Consider the following 17,892-nt stretch of genomic DNA (forward strand, 5'->3'; position numbering starts at 1 on the left):
CTCTCTCTCTCTCTCCCCTCTCGCCTCTCTCCTATCTCCCTCTCCTCTCTCTCTCTCTCTCTCTCTCTCTCTCTCTCTCTCTCTCTCCTCTCTCTCCTCTCTCTCTCTCTCTCTCTCTCTCTCTCTCTCTCTCTCTCTCTCTCTCTCCTCTCTCTCTCTCTCTCTCTCTCTCGCTCTCTCTCTCTCTCTCTCTCTCTCTCTCTCTCTCTCTCTCTCTCTCTCTCTCTCTCTCTCTCTCTCTCTCTCTCTCTCTCTCTCTTCTCTCTCTCTCTCTCTCTCTCTCTCTCTCTCTCTCTCTCTCTCTCTCTCTCTCTCTCTCTCTCTCCTCTCTCTCTCTCTCTCTCCTCTCTCTCTCTCTCTCTCTCTCTCTCTCTCTCTCTCTCTCTCTCTCTCTCTCTCTCTCTCTCTCTCTCTCTCTCTCTCTCTCTCTCTCTCTCTCTCTCTCTCTCTCTCTCTCTCTCTCTCTCTCTCTCTCTCTCTCTCTCTCTCTCTCTCTCTCTCTCTCTCTCTCTCTCTCTATCTCTCTCTCTCTCTCTCTCTCTCTCTCTCTCTCTCTCTCTCTCTCTCTCTCTCTCTCTCTCTCTCTCTCTCTCTCTCTCGAGTACTTGCTGAACACATCTGCGCAAGCGTGACAAAGGTGCACTGAATGTGCTTAGTACTTCCAAGAAGAAGAAAAAAAAACAGTCCAGACTTTCTAATCACGGGTAATATTATGTCAATGCTTTTAACCCTAGAACGCCTAGGGAGGGGGTTGTATCAACCCCCCCCCTGAGGTTTTTTCGAAGTGCACGCTAAACGGCTTGTCGTAGCGGGCTGAAATTTTCAATACCCTCTGGGGCAACCTTTGCGCATCTTTTGCCGAAAAAATTGATCGGGTCATGTCAGGTCACGGAGTTATGACGTCATAAGAGGTACAGCCTCCGGCCGACAGTTACCAAACGTTGTGCGCGACCCCCACCAAACACGATTTGGCAGCACTGTAAAGACGTCTGCTGGGCGTGAAGTTTTCCCTTCACCATAGGGTTTACACACAAACTGGTCAAAGTTTGAGCCAGGATATACTAGTTTAAAATGCAAAAAACGAACAAATTTTGGCATCAATAGATTCAGCATTTCATCGTGTGCCTCAAACCGTCCATCATTTGGCCTCAAAGGAGGTAAAAATTGTTCAAAATCGAAGTTGAAAGATGCTTTCTGAGCACATAATCTGGTAGCAATCACGTGACCTACTATAAGCAGCTTATCGATAATTTACAAACATAATTATTAATATGTTGCTTTAAACAACATTAATTATTCATTTTGAGCTTTCAGTACTTTAAATAAGGTCAAACATCGCAAAACACAAAAGTTAATACAATAGTCACGTGGGTGTCAGGAAATGTCACAGGTGCGTCAAATTTGTGACTTGGGCTTTACTTTCAAACATCGGATCTACCTGTTTCTTATAGGTATCTTGCGTGTGCGCCGATTCCCTAGGTTTTCTGCCGGTGATACCCACATTGTTTGATGGATCATGATGAAACTTCCCATGCATGTTGGGGCAAGCATTGGCTATCGTGTGGTGCAAGAAAATTGACCGGGTCAGGTCAGGTCAGGTCACGGAGCTATGACGTCACAAGAGGAACAGCGTCCGGTACTATTTTTGAAAAGCGCCCCGAACCACTATTTTGCTAATTCTTGTCACCTCAATGGGAATATGCAGCAATATTAGCTTCTATAGGGAGCAAATAGACCTCCCAAATCCAAAAATACAATCAGATTTTAAAAATTTAAATTTTGATTTTTCGAATTTCTGCCGCCGACTGTGACCTTGCCGACTTCCGGCGCTCCCAACGCGCCATTTTTAGAGCTAGGGAAACGAAATACATACCAAACGATAGAGAATTGATCAAGGAACACGATAGTGAAGGTTTCAAGTCGATATCTCCCACCGTTTTGCCGCAATCGCCGCGGAAAGTTGAAAAAGTTTGATTTTTTCGGAAAATTTGACCTTTGACCGGTCATAAGTAGGTCAAATGTTGACCTAGGACCAAAAAATATACCACCAATCGCGAGATCTCGTTGAGAGCAATCCGTTGGTTTTTTCCGCTAAGCTCTACGACCTTCCGTTTCGAAACGCCAGGGGGGGGTCATAACAACCCCCCCCCCTGGTCGTTCGTGTTATGAGAAATGGCCTGGTCGTGCGAGGGTTAATACTATGGTGAGGCATTCTGAGAATATTACATTACTTCTGCATAATTTCATGGAACTGTGGTATTTCAAATAGAGCATGCGTTAGCCATGCACAAACACTTGCTTTTTATCATATCATATTTCCTATGTCCGAATTTGTTCTATTCTGTATTGACTAAAAGATATGTTTGAATTCACGGCACTTACCATAATGAGACAGAACAAACTTGGATCTCTTGGCAGACACAGTTTTGTACTCGGGAAGTGGCGCCGTTGATCCAGGCTGGAGCAGCGACTGCAAAAAAAGGCGTTCGAGTTTGCATCCTTCCTAAAAAAAAACACCCTCATTCGAGCGGAAAAAGCGGATGTGCAGCATTTGAACGCGTAATGCTAAATTAGAAAACAACAGTAGTAATTTAGCCCCCGAAAGAAGAATGCAATATAGTGTATGCAACAGTTACATACATTTACCTCCAATGGAGAAGCGTAAGTATTACTTGTGGGTACATAAAAGAGTGTATTAATAAAAAAAACATGTTAAAATGCTAGTCAATAATACACGTCTAACACATTGTACCGTTTAGAAAACGTCTATAGCTTTGGTTATCCTCTGATGATTGTTCTGGAAATAACCTTAGATAGTTCCTTTTATCCTTGATACAGAAGTTCGCTCCGATAAATTTTACCCTCTGAGCACCACTGCCGCCAGGTTCAAAGACAACCCGACCCCACTCCCACCGGCGCTGCCACTCGAGTTGTGTGTGTCGAGTGCGGTACTCACGTTATTGAGCTTTATTTTGGACTTTCTCTCCTGCGTATAGTGGCCGGAGAGCTGGTAGAGCACGGCTCGCGAGCGCCGCCGCTGGTAGTTGATCGGGGGCGCCTCGACGTCTAGCTCGTTGCCGTTCGGATCTGGGGGCGGGGGGGGGGGAATTCAGGGGTGGCGGTCGGTAAGGGGTAACTGTCGGTCAGGGCGGTCGGTCAAGATGGTGCATTGGTCAGAGAAAGTGACCGAAGGGGGTTGGTCAACGATGGTTAGCAGAGGGCGATCAGTCAGGGGCGGTGACGACGGGAGAGACCGGGAACTGGTGTGATGACCGAATTATATCTCAAAAGGTCCATCCTTTTGACAAGACAGCTTGGTTTATTGAAAGGTTCAAAGAGAGCTCAGTGTCAATAATCAATATTATTCTACTTATATCGTTCCAGGCATCCTGCGCTTGCGTATGATCTCAGTAACTCAACTTGACAACAGAGGAGCCGGCTGAAAGGACACGACCGGTATCACAAATATGACACATTGACAAAAAGGAATCTTTAAAGAATGCCTGCAGCAGATATGAAAGCAGCAATCCATGTCCAAATTGAACGTGGGAGTGCTATAGATCTCCGGTCTGCCGCTTTCTTCTGTGCCATATATGTATAGGAGACAAAAGTATTGAAGAGTATGATTCAAAGCCAAAAGGTTTGTGAGGCCCCGCGCTCAGGGGAGATTTGTCCTGGAAACGTCAAACTGACACTAAAAGAAATCACTTCGACGATTTCAGATGGAGTATGCCGGATAGATACTAGAAACGTCGAAGCAAATGTGTCTGTGCCTGCTGACATAAAAAGGAGAGAATCATTTCCATTCCCCTGCTGGATATACGTACTCTTCGAGCCGGAGCGAAGTCCAACATCGCTTGTCATCCCTCGCCGGACCTATTGGTTTTCTACATACGCGCCGGCCGAGGGGGGGGGGCGGGTACGACCCCCCCCCCCCCTCGCCGTTTCGCCCCTGGTGGAGCTAGCGCGTCGCGGAAAAAAACGAGCGTGTGCGCCGTTACGAGACGCAGAGATTGGTACCCGATTTTAAGGTCCTAGGTTAACCGGTGACCTCTGAGGTCAGGTCAAGTGCCCCAAGGTACGGTTCAGTTTTTGGTGAATAACTTCGCAAAAAACGGCCGCAGAGCGCCGATTTTGGCAGCATCGTGTTCGTCTCGCTCAGGCGCGTCGAATGATATACTTTTTGTCCGGGTCAGGTCAACTTTGGGTGTTGACCTCAGGTCAAGGTCAGGTCAGCACCCCCAGGTCACGAAGTTGGTCGAAAGAGGTCATGTCGCATATCATTCGATTCGGCAGGTCTTCCTGAGTTCATTGGTGGCTTTTCCGACTCGCTAGCTCAATTTGATCAAGAGTTATTGACGAAAAACTAATATGACCTTGATGACGTCATAAATGACGTCACGCAAGGTCAACATTGCAAAAGTGACGCATCTAACCTTGCAAGGAGTGCATAAAATCACGATTCTGTGTGCTTGAGATAGTTGGAGATCGTTCCCGGCGCCAGAATAGCAGTTTTCATTTTTCCCCATTGACTTATAATGGTGAGGTCACGAAAATGACCTGACCTCATATGACCTTAAGGGAAAATCCGAGATATACAAGTTGTGGGACTCATAATTAATACTAGATCCTGCAAGTTTCATTTCCCTGTGACATCTCCTCTGGCAGTGAGGGCGTTGCGAAGTTGCGACATCTGAAGACCGTGCAGAGGTTCACTTATGACGTCATAGGTCAGTGACCTGACCTGACCCAAAAATGCGGTTGGTGTTAAAAGATGCGGCTTGGATCAAAGGTCAGGTATGCCAGGTTTCAGCTCTCTATCGCCAGCGTGTTCGGAGCTATCGCGAAAAAACCCTATGGGGGGGGGCGGCACCCGCCCCCCCCCCCCTCGGCCGGCGAGGGTTAAAGGTAGTGTGCCACCTTTGAAAGATTTCCCATTTTATTTTTCCTAGGATAAGAAGCTTCTGTTTTTACCAAATATCGCAAAAAAATCAAAAATGGGCCTGGAATAGTGCCTTTTTCGCCTAAAAGTTTTTCGGTTTTTAGATATGTATAACAACTGTAGTGGGCTCACCTGTAAACAGGCGTCGGGCAACAATCGCGAATGCGGCGCACTTGTGACAATAAGCAAAGGTCATTATAGTGTTACGACCATACGACGTACGGGAATGAGTTATCAGCTGTCTAATCGTAGACAACACAATGTCGAGCCTTAACCCGCGCCCTGCTGGGGGGGGGTGTTTGAACACCCCCCCTTGTGGTTTTTCGCGAATATCTCAAAAACGGCGGCGCGGAGCGCCGCCGTTTTTGGTACACCTTATCATACATCAATTCTACACATGTTGTGAAAATTTCAGACCAAGGTCATTCAAGGTCAGGTCACCAGGTCACTTGAAGTGACCTCACCTCATAAAAAGTTTCAATGTCTGTCATAGCTACACCGAGTGACCGATTGCTTTGAAACTTTCAGCGATTGCTAAGAGCAATAGCATGTACAAAATGTATATCTCAGAATTTTGCTATCGATGACCTAAGGTCAGGTCAATTTTGCGACCTCCCCATTATAAGTCAATGGGAGAAAATTGAAATGCGCCTCTTTTGGACGAAAGACATTATAAACACTCCCAAACACTGAATTACAAGTGGTTTAGACACACTGAACATGAAAATGGTGTCCGTGACCCCTGTTTATGCCCTGAGGTCATCTTAGGTCACGAATGGTATCTAACAGTTTTTCGCAAATAACTTTTGATAGAGGCATGCTAGAGCGATGAAAACGCCTTAGATGTGTTCAGCTCGACGATACGGATCGACTGATATGCAACATGACCCTTTCCGGTCAGGTCATGACCTTGACCTGAGGTCAAATTTTCAAGTTGACCTTTCAAGGTCAAGTTATAGTTCATTCGATGCGTCTTGACAAGAGCAACACGATGCCGGTAAAAGTAAGCTCGTACAAGGCTTGGGTCAAAAGTTATTGCAGAAAAACTGTTTCCAAAAAAATCGGCTATTTTTGCAGTTTTTGCCCCCTGCAGGCAAAACCGTTGACGTTAGGTAAAATCTGAGAAAATTACTCAGAAAGGGCGTTAATAGGGCTATCGAATGCGCTTTTCCGCGGCGCTGTAGCTCTATTGGTTCCCGAGTTATGCGTTGGCTTCTTGGAAATTTTCGACATTCGACCTGGAAATCGGCGAAATTTTGCCTTCAATGACCTCTGGTGACCTGACCTTTGACCTGACCAAAAAATTGGCCGAAGTGATTTCGTCATTATTTTTTACGGTCTTTCGAACGCCGCCTTCCGCGTATCGCTACGTGGCCCAGGAGCCGAGTTACTAGGGGGGGGGGGGGGTGTTCAAACACCCCCCCCCAGCAGGGCGTGGAAATCCAGGACCCCCAGCCGGGCGCGGGTTAAACTGTAAGCCCGTATTGGTATTGTTTCTTTTATTTGGCTGTCGAACATTATTTATGGTTTGAAATATGATTTTATGTAAAATAATTGATATGAAAAAGCCGTCTTATAAGTTATGACCCCATTTCACCACACGCAAGTGGCAGAAATGACAATGATCAGCTGACGCATTTTTCTTGGCCGAAGTCAGAGCGCGCGGCCCGACGCACCACGCGTATTTGGAAATTCCGACCTCGACGAGCATCAGAAGCCACCTAACAGGCGTGTTCGAAACCGCAGGAGATGATGATGAACGGGTTTATCGAAACTTGATTGGATGAGCATATCGGTAATAGCGATTTCAGTGTGTGCATTTATTGTTCATAGTGGTGTGAAATGTGGTTGGGGTACGACCGACAACCCGTCGGGGCGAATTTCGCACTGGGGTACTCAAAATTTGAAGAATTTAAGACGTTTCCATGAGTTTTGAAGGTATGGATAAGTTCTAAAAATCCGGTTCTCCTTATCTGGGCCATTAACTCCATACGGTCCAAGAAAGCTGGCACACTACCTTTAAACTTCATCCAAGGAGAATATGATAAATTAGAATATAATTGATTGAACAGCGGAGCTCGTAACAATTTATGAAGATCAGACTCAGGGCATATATTAGTTTGAACTGGAAAGTTAATCTTGCGATTTAGCATATGCCGAAGTATGCCTTTAGCATTAGCGCGAGCGTGCGGTAAAAGCTTTTTGGATTAAACCTGGATTAAACCAGTGTTGAAGGCAATTGGTCAAAGGTTTCGGCCCATGGGCAAAACATTTTATCAGCGAACTTTTGAAGCATTTCCTGAGACGGAGGAAGGCGCTGGAAAAGAGCTTAACTGATAGAAATCTAACGTGAACTTACTTGTTGCATTTGGTTGCTTTGAACTATTGAACAGATTGTAAATGTTGGTTTTCAATAACATATTTCAAATCCTAATGTACAGATATATTAGTTAATCACCTACATTTATGGCGTCAATTTCATGCCTTTTACAACTGCAATGAATTGACAAAAAAACGCATTTCACATTGATCAGTAAAAACTTTATTCATACTGACATGGGTAAAAAGCCAAGCGCTCACTTCACAGGATGGTATACCTTCCACTCTTCTCTAACATTGAAAACGAACGTTACTCTAGCTTCTCATATGTTCTTGGTTTGATATGAATCCAACTCAGAGCCAGACACAAGGATGGAACACAGTGATCTTGAGTCGGCTTGGTTTATTATCTTAAGGTCAGGAAATACGTACATTTTTTAGTTCTTGATATTCGTTCTTGTTTTTTTTTCACTTCTTTCAAGCATGTACAATTGTTAAAGAAGCTTAAATATGGAAATTAAACGGCATATGCTAAAATAAATATCACACTTGGGCCGGAATGTTTCATTCAGGACCTCGGGCTTTGTTGAATTTTCCGCCCTCGACCTTCGGTCTCGTGCGGAAAACTCAACAAATCCCTCGGTCCTGAATGAAACATTTTACCGGCCCCGTGTGATATTATATAAGAGTATGCTTTATGTAACCATTGTGCCAAGCGAACCCATAATGTCAGAAATGTAAAAGAAAACGCAACGAAGTTATATTCATTCGTAGAAAAGCTAACTTCTGCAATAGAACTGCACTATAAACAAGGCTTGTTGCATCAAAAAAGCAAAATGCTGCGGTTATACAACAGAAGATCCACAAATAATTGTTACACAAAACATTATCTAAGGAATATGAGAGAACTTTCAGGAAAGGAGTATGGCACTAAAACGCATGCCACCTGCACGTTTGATTCACCGTGACTTCATACACTCAAGTCTGCATACAAGTTCAATACTTTTGCATAACGGTTCGGTAACGAAAACACTGTAATACAAACTTCAGTTCGTGGCAGGACGATAAGAACAGGCCATTTTCTGCAGCGACCTGACGCGAACGATCGGCGTTCACCGAAACAATACGCGGCCGATCATCCGTTGCCGCCAGGGCTCTCCATTTCGCCGCCGGGCAGATCAGTATTCTGGTCCGTGCTCCCGGCCGGGGATCCCGCTGATTTACGAGCGGTTCGCCGATCCAAACATCGACACCAGGCCCCTCCGGTGACGCCCAGACTAGGAGAGAGGGCACGTCCGACCAACCGGTGCCAACCGGAACATGTAACCAGCTGATATTGGACAAGCAGGGGACAGCAACACGGCAAACTGGTGAGCTGGGGAGAGGAACTGACTGATTTGGACAAACAGGGAACTGATGAACTGACATGGCCGAACCAGAGTGACCTACCGAAATGGATTAGAACATTTGCACTATATTACAACGTAGAAAATACGCATAACATTAAATCGTATTACGCAAAGACACATCTCGTAAGAGCAACGTAAAGGGTTATTCATTTAAGACCAACCAACCCCGAGAGAAGCCCAGGAGAGCACATTCCAATTTGTCGGATGTATAGAGCCGACCTTTGGCAACGCGCGAACCAATTTTCGAGGCTAAGGCGGCAGCTAATCAGGCGACGCTTTCCATCTGCGGTGTAGATTGGAGGAATTTGATCGCCAGCGCTCCTCACTAATGACTAAGCTTCGCAACAGTATAGCGTGTGGGTGACACTCTTCCATGAATGTGTGCGTGATTGCCGCCTATTCAAGCTCAGAAAACAGCTATCGTAGAATGAATGCCTGCGATATTTCTGGTGCCATCACTACTTCTTTTCTATAATACGAGAAACCCGCATATAGCGACAAGCTCATGGACAGCTGTAGCAACAATATCTGTGATTTATCGACTGCCTTTATAGACACCTGACCTAAGATCACGTGACCTAAGGTCAACTTTTGACCTTTCGACCTTTCGAGGTCAACAAACATATGTTTCGATGCGGATCGACGAGAGGATCACGATGGTGCTATTAGTTTGTTCCTAGCTGGGATACCTTGAAAGTTATTCGAGAAAAACTTCATATATATGTATAGTGCCGCTATTTTGACTTCCTTTTAGCTCCTGTGACGTCATCTTTGACCTGACCTGAAAATGACCTCAGTAAAAATTATAGACCTTATCCGTGTGTACCCTTTACCGTTTACCGCTTGTCGCTATCTTGCTTTATTCTCGAGATCTCGCTGTCGCTCCCGCTCGTAATAATGGACAGGTCATAAAATGACCTTACCTGAGGTCAACGCAGGGCGATAACCACTTTTTTTTATTATCGCATATGAATGACAATTGATAAGGCTTTAATCGTCATCAGACAAAATTGCAACTTTCAGTGGGGGAAAATGTCAAGGTCACTCTTCGAGAAATAGGACAAAAGGTCACGTGATCAAAATTTTCAAAAATTTAAAATCCGAGATAGAGATAGTTTGTTGCTTGATTGTGAGTTGAACCATATAAAGTTTTTATCGTAAAAAGCCAATAGTTTCTGAGTTATAGGCCGCCAAACATAGGGCTGCAGCGCGAACTCCAAGAATTGCCCGAGGCTATATCTCGGAAACCGTTGTTCGAAGAAAAAATCCTTGCCACAGCTGGCTTCTCCGCCCATCACAACCCATTAGACCAATTCTAAGCAAAAAATAAAATATGAGGGTGCAGGGCACTTGTCGATTTGTCGTGGAACGCCCCACCTGATAAGTAATTTTCGCGTGAGCCGCAGTTTGCCTTACTCGTTACGCTCCGCATTGTCCGCGACTGTCTCAACAAAAAGAAAAACTACCTAACCGTAACCAATGATGAATACCGATGACGTTAGGACGGGTGGTATTCTACCGCCCGGCCTAACAGGGGCACGGTGACCTACCTCGCTCTCCGTTGTCGCACAGATGATCGTCGTCCTGATCCTCGTACGACAGCGTGGACATCTGCGCCACTTTGGTCGGCGTTATGTCTTTGTGCGATGCCAGGAACAGAACCACCTCCCTCTTCTCGTTCTTGATCGGAACAATGTCCAGTAGGCACCAGAACGGAGAGCCTGAGACGGGACAATGCGATATGAGTCAAAGCACTGTAGTAACAACATCAAGACATGTTCTTGAGTTTTTCGATCAACTGAGAAATGCATGCTCAACTCAGTGTATTTGAAACAAACCAGCTTTGTTCCACCTTATGACGGTTGAACCAAGATAATAAATTAAAACATGCCATGTCTGCTGGCCACTCGCCGTTTTTCCTGTAGAACATGACCTCCAGTTTGAGTTCGGTCTTCTCCTGCAGGGCCAGCTCGATCTGTCGACGGTGGTCCTCGGCCGTATCTGCGCCGTACAGAAACCGGCACGCGCAGCCCTTCTGCATGATCTGGGCGCGCGCGAACCCCGTGAGGTCGCAGAACCCGTCCGAACAGTAGACGATCGGAAATGTTGCCGACACCTTGGCATTTCCCAGCACAAAATTGCTGTCTGAAAAAGAAAGGTGGAGTCGTTAGGCACTTAGCTTAGGCTGTAGGTATGTAACTTCTCAAGCTCTTTCTAGGAGGGCGCATTGTGGGCAGGCTTGACAAATGTTTCAGACGGCGTTTGTGCTTACTAAACAGACCATGCCTAAAAACAGCCTGTGTGCCATAAGTGTACTAACCCGCGCCCGGCTGGGGGTCCTGGATTTCCACGCCCTTCTGGGGGGGGGGGGGGTGTTTGAACACCTCCCCCCCTTCTAACTCGGCTCCTGGGCCACGTAGCGATACGCGGAAGGCGGCGTTCGAAAGAGCGTCAAAAATAATGAGGAAATCACTTCGGTCAATTTTTTGGTCAGGTCAAAGGTCAGGTCACCAGAGGTCATTGAAGGCAAAATTTCGCCGATTTCCAGGTCGAATGTCGACAATTTCCAAGAAGCCAACGCATAACTCGGGAACCAAAAGAGCTACAGCGCCGCGGAAAAGCGCATTTGATAGCCCTATTAACGCCCTTTCTGGGTAATTCTCTCAGATTTGACCTAACGTAAACGGTTTTGCCTGCAGGGGGCAAAAACTGCAAAAATAGCCGATTTTTTTCGGAAACAGTTTTTCTGCAATAACTTTTGACCCAAGCCTTGTACGAGCTTACTTTTACCGGCATCGTGTTCCTCTCGTCAAGACGCATCGAATGAACTATAACTTGACCTTGAAAGGTCAACTTGAAAATTTGACCTCAGGTCAAGGTCATGACCTTACCGGAAAGGGTCATGTTGCATATCAGTCGATCCGTATCGTCGAGCTGAACACATCTAAGGCGCTTTCATCGCTCTAGCATGCCTCTATCAAAAGTTATTTGCGAACAACTGTTAGATACCATTCGTGACCTAAGATGACCTCAGGGCATAAACAGAGGTCACGGACACCATTTCCATGTTCAGTGTGTCTAAAACACTTGTAATTCAGTGTTTGGGAGTGTTTGTAATGTCTTTCGTCCAAAAGAGGCGCATTTCAATTTTCTCCCATTGACTTATAATGGGGAGGTCGCAAAATTGACCTGACCTTAGGTCATCGATATCAAAATTCTGAGATATATATTTTGTACATGCCATTGCTCTTAGCAATCGCTGAAAGTTTCAAAGCGATCGGTCACTCGGTGTAGCTATGACACATTGAAACTTTTTATGAGGTGAGGTCACTTCAAGTGACCTGGTGACCTGACCTTGAATGACCTTGGTCTGAAATTTTTACAACATGTGTAGAATTGATGTATGATAAGGTGTACCAAAAACGGCGGCGCTCCGCGCTGCCGTGTTTGAGATATTTGCGAAAAAACCACAAAGGGGGGTGTTCAAACACCCCCCCAGCAGGGCGCGGGTTAATATTTACAAACTTGTAGTTTTTTGCATTTTACAACTTTTTGACAGTCATGTTGGGCGCTCAAATACAGACACGGCTGACAAATCATGACATGCATATTGCATAACTCTCCTTATAAACATAAATGTCAGTGGGTTACGACATGTGTTGTCAAGTTTGATGATGAATCCGCTGAACGACTCTCTGGCACGGAAGAAATTTCAATAAAAACTTCAGAAGTTGCTGCATTTTACCTTTGGGGGACATCCCTTAATGATGTAAAATTCCGGGGCTCAGTTTTAGGAACCTCATTAAAGCAATTGGGCAGTAAACTGTAAGCATACAATTTGACCGTGTTTATAGAATCAACAGATAATAAAATCAAAATAATAGGCAAGAGCATAAATGAGCTACACAGATGCTCATGCCATTGCATTCAATGGTATAACTATAAGTATTTGGCATGGCTTTCACGATCTCCTGTATATGTTGTCACTGAACTTAACCGTGTTCGCGTTTAATTATGTATAAATATCAACTTATGTTAAAATGTTCGATATTGACGATATTGACGAATGTTTATGCCGGCCCCCAGCAACAACAGAAAATTAACGTGTATCGGAGAACAATCACCAGTGGGAGCGCCAATCAGCTTTCCGATATCCAATATTCATTCATTTACAGCAGTGGCAGGCGGGAGAACAGGCACAGAAGGTGTAGTTGATTATCCACTGGGCAAATAAAGAAAATACACATGGTTACAACATTATTCGTGTTCGCTTCTAGCTGTTTCTGCAAGAAAAAGAGCTGCCTATGTAGATAAGGTAAAACACAGAAGGTAGAAAAGAAAAGACCGTTTACCGATAACCCTGGGAAAGATATTGAGATATTTTGATCTGTCCCGCTTTGACATTCGATAAGAAGGTCCGAACGGTTATTCAATACGGTGCAGTCTGCACGTTCTATGCATCTATACATTTACGCTGCAAAGTGGTGCATGGCTATTAATTGCAATAGTCATCGCACTGTCTCCATGACATACTCAATCGATTCCAATCTTCCATACCAATAAACCACTTCCCACATTCCTCACTGCCTCAATATAGCTAATGACATAACCTCGGTAGCGTGCCCCCAGCGCCCCTCCCGCCCTGCTAACCATCCGCCCAGTTACAGACCCGCTTTACAGCGTTCGATCGGCGTTTGTCGCCGGTTGGATCGATCCGGCTCGGGGTCTCTGCGGGCCGACTGACCACCACTCAAACGCCACTGGTCGGCGCATTCCGCGGCTGGACTGGACTGGCAGCACCCACTGACTGGGTGACGGGAGCGCAGATATTGGCCACGAGCTGATGGACGAGTCAGGGGAGTGGACCTGCTCCCCAGGGTGTGGACAGGACGCGGGACCCGCCGCTGGGCTGGGGACAGTCGACAATCTACACTGGGGCAGCGGTGTGAATTTTATCCATCACTGGGTGGTAGGACGCTCGATAGATATGACTTACGGGAAAATGACATTAATAATTCAAATTGTAGCGCCGTGCGTGACTTTCAATTACGTTTTATAGCTCCGCAAATCACCCTCGCGGTGGGTGTTATGGACGATTATCAGCAGCCGTTTTAGGAATCATGTCAAATTTCAAGTTCTGAAGCGCTACCATTATCCGTCTGGCAATATCTCTGCTGGCCATTACAACCAAAACCGCGATATCTATAAGTGCAGCCCTGCCTTATACTGCTTCACCCCAATACACCCAGTGGTATCCAGTCTCCCCCAGCCCTTGTCTCAAGACTGGCCCAGTCTCTTCCAAAGGCGACCAGCCTTTTCTCAAGATTGGGTCCGGCCCCTCCTCGCTTCTGTGTCGCCTGCAGTGCGTCGCCGTCGTCGCCGCGGCGCTGTTATCGCCGCGCCGACGGTTATCGGCGGTAATCTTCCGCCGATGGCGTCGCCAGCGACCATCACGGCCGCCATTCTCGACGGCGGCTGTCGACGCGACGATGGATATAAACGACGAGCATAAAGCGGGCCGACGCGGTAAACAGAGCTGGCCATGCGCCGGACACGGCCGGCCGTCTGGACGGCCGTGACCTGAGGACCTTCTGCACGGCCGAACGAGCGCCGACAGAGCGGCCGGGGGCGGGATCGGCCGCCGGGCAGCGCCGACCCGAGTGGGGTCGGTATTGAAACCCATCCGGCGTGCCGCGGACGATGTGAGCGCGCCGAGATGACGCTATTGTGGGCGCGGCGGCCGCGCTGACCCGCGCCGCGATAATGGGATGCGAGCCGGGGCAGCCGGAATCAATCGGCCGGTACGGCCCGCGGGGCCGATAACGGGGATGGCGCTCTCCTTGGTATGCCGACGGGATGGGCGCCGCAGGCCCGGAGGCCACCGGGCGCCGCCGTAATCCGAGCCGGACCGAATCGGACGCCGGCCACCGGGCAGAGTGGCGCTAAGCCCCGGCTTACGCTCGCTGCGCCAGGGTTATAGGTCACCCGGTGCAGGTCAGAGGGTCGCGCTGGACACTCTCGGCTGGATATGGGTATTGGGCAGTCGACCACGCAGCGTTGAACTCTTAAATCATAGGCGGCGGAACGGGGAGGGCACCGGGGCACCGTGCCCCGTTTGATTTTGGCATTTTAACATTAGCCCTATGGGCGTTGCCTGGAAAGAATGGGACCAAAAGTCGGCAGTGCCCCCCCCCCCTTAAATGAAGGTGTTCCGCCACTACTGCCTTAAATGCAATTTTACGCCACCCAATTGCCTTCTCTTTAATATTGCGATATCGGCTGTCGATGTAGGTAAATGCTTTTGGTTGTTGTTGCACACAATTCATTTCCAAGGCAAGTAACCACATCAAGATGCATTTGAGAGGAGTTCAGATGCCACTCGAGCTATTAAAAATATGAATTTTACATCGTTTATGCTGTACTTAAATCTCCTGGACATGTGTTCAATGAAATAAAACAATCGTTACCCAGAGTGTTCATTTTTTTATGTGACGATATAAGTATGCAGTATGGACATTTTCACAGCGTAGAAATCTTGCAGGCGTTCTGGGAATTTCGTTATGAAAAACTTACAGGAAATTCATTTAATTACTTTGCCTGACAGCGGGAGTGCCCCGTTCTGACAAAATACGCTGCTTCTTAGCAACAAAAAATGTAATAAAAGTGCTGTCCTTATAGGAAAACTAGTAGATTTATTCAAAATAGCGTTGTTCCTACGGATCCCTTGAGACCAAGGAAGCCACACTTTTGCCTTTAAACGAACTTAAATTAACAGAAGCCGGCGAGCATTCCAGACAAACAGGCAGTAGGGTTTGCGCTATGGTCGCCGTGGGTGCAATGATGTCGGTCAATTCCCAACTGTGATTCAGCTGTTGTATAGTGCCTCAGCCACGATTTCCGGCCTCTCCAGCACAGTTCATCACAGCATCGGGGAAGCTATCTACAAGACCAAGACCTGTTTGCATGTCCAAGACCTGTACATTTTTCAACTTGAAAGAACAGTCAACAGTAGGACTTCAATAACGGAATGAATAATCCGGGAATACGAATGAAGGTTGAAGGAAAAAATCAGCGATGGCCTGAAAATGTAAATAATTTATGCCGTACTCTCAGCATCCATAGGGACGGCTTTGCGTCTCCTGCTTTCTGGTCTTGGCCGTGCTTTTTAAGAGAAATACTTGAGACATTGTCAGCGTCACTCGTCTACTTAACAAGACGTTGAGCGCTGAGCTACGAGATTGGCCTAGGAGGCGACAGTGAAAAATGTGCGCCAGAAATTCATACGAATGCTGCTTTGCTGGACCGGAACATTTCGAAACAGGATTTGAAAAGATGCCACGTGATGACAAAAGAGTGGAGATGCATTCGGACATAGATAACATGAATCGTTATCTATGATTCGGATTAAGGTAATTTGATCAATATCATCGAAAAGTGAAGCCATGTCGTGTTGGCTTGTGCGCAATAAATAAGCTCTAAAATGACAAAGTTAAGAAAAACTGTGCAATAGGTATGACTTGTGTGCGAGAAAGGCATTAATGTTCAACAGCACCAATCCTTGCCTCTGATTTGTGTTATAAATATTTAGTGAAACTTACCTATTGTAAGTATGAAATACCTCAAAGTTCAATGCATTCATCGGTCATCATGCTAGTCCCGTTTGTAAAAAAACCTGCGTCACAAGACTTCGTCCTCCTTCGTTTTCTTTTCTTTTACGTCCATCCCTAGTGAAGCGCATTTGTTCCTGTCTGGCGGCACATTCTTTGTCGGGAACAAGTTCAATCACATCTCCGCTAGCCAAGGTCGGTCCATCCCGCCTCGTCAGCGTCGAGGCTACAGTAGGATGTAGTGTAGCATCCATCTGATCTCTCAGGTTTTCCCGACTGGCTCACTGTTTTTGTTGTGAAAGTCGAGACTACGCGAGACGGAAGCGGGGCGGCAGTGACTGAGAGGAACTGCTTACCAGTGCGGGACTCGGCTGCTCTTATCCGTGGCTCCATTGGTCTCCGTCATCTTAGCGGAATGGAAATCTCAGACTGGACAAATGGACCCTTAGGGTTTTGCACTCTGCATGAAACACCGCGGTGGATTTGGACTAATGCAGTACTCAGCAGCAGAGAAATCTGAGCCAAAACGCGAGAATGGAGACGGCAGTCACGCTAATAGCCAAATGAAGGGCATGACAAGAGACATGTGGAATCGCAATATACAATATCCATCTTGTTCCGACAACAAAGAAAACAACTTATGTAATCATATGCCAAGTTATTATCGGATTCGTTATCAGTGTTAAAACACTGATGAAAAACATCAGTAGACGTGCCTGTCATGTCATGTCGGTGGGGGTCTATCGTCGCCTTCGAACCACACTACGACAGAGCTTTCAGACAGGTCCTGACAGCACTATAACTCCTCGTAAGGCCTCCGTTCTGACATACAAAATCCAGGCCAGAGTGGAATTACGGTAGAACGGCGCCATGTGAACTGAGCTTTAGAACGAACTCCGAACCGCTTCACAGGCATGATAAATGGTCAGGTCTGCTCTATTTTAAACGAGGCAGGGTCCGTTAATCTGGACTCAGACAGTTACTTTGAACGACGTCTATTCAGGTGTAGTGTAGATAAGCAAATTATCCATACATCAGTCAGAGCTGGAACATAGCGGATAATATATTGGCCAGTGACAGGCACACGCATGCCGTCGTAATCATAAAATTACATCAACCTTACAAATGCCAATATTAATCGATGGGAAGCACAACAGTTGGCTCTAAGAAGTACACCGCTTGCAATCATGCTAGAATCATAGCGACTAATGATTGCCATGCCAACATTTGTTTCTTTGCTGACATTTATTTAGTTATTATCGGATACCCCACATCGGTTTTCTGAGCGGGAAGCGGAACACTGCACCTGCAGCTGGCACACAGAGCTGTATCGACCGCCGAGCGGTAGACCGGCGCCGTCTCCGCTCTGTTCTGGCCTCTGAACTTCCTCCTCACCCCGGCCCGACTGTTGACAGGCAATCTCGCGCTCACCGTTATCAAACACGACCCCGGCTCTCGGCTCCCAGGGGCGCTTACACGCGTAACAAGGTCATCGATTCCAGACGGTGTCATCAGATATGCTGCACTATTCGCAGCATGTAGTTATGTGGTTTTATTTCAAATGCTGCTAATAGTTCGCAAGCTATACCCGTGTTGAGGCTAATTGCTGTGCCGT

The 17,892-nt window shown here is 46.6% G+C and overlaps 1 protein-coding gene across 1 annotated transcript in view; it reads right to left on the reverse strand.

Moving 5' to 3' along the window:
* Positions 1-2,382: 2,382 nt before the first annotated feature.
* The window catches only part of LOC122365831 (potassium voltage-gated channel subfamily H member 8-like), a gene marked incomplete at its 3' end in the record, with an annotated part of 42,155 nt that continues 26,645 nt past the window's right edge, over positions 2,383-17,892 (reverse strand). The window contains exons 3-6 of the mRNA XM_043337409.1: positions 10,582-10,815; positions 10,221-10,391; positions 2,957-3,087; positions 2,383-2,470 (exon numbers count right to left, since the gene is read on the reverse strand). Of these exons, the coding sequence (XP_043193344.1) occupies positions 2,383-2,470; positions 2,957-3,087; positions 10,221-10,391; positions 10,582-10,815 (624 nt within the window). The remainder of the gene's footprint in view (positions 2,471-2,956; positions 3,088-10,220; positions 10,392-10,581; positions 10,816-17,892) is intronic.

The sequence above is a fragment of the Amphibalanus amphitrite genome, unplaced genomic scaffold (assembly GCF_019059575.1).
Source record: "Amphibalanus amphitrite isolate SeventyFive unplaced genomic scaffold, NRLGWU_Aamphi_draft 000765F_arrow, whole genome shotgun sequence".
NCBI lineage: Eukaryota > Metazoa > Arthropoda > Thecostraca > Balanomorpha > Balanidae > Amphibalanus > Amphibalanus amphitrite.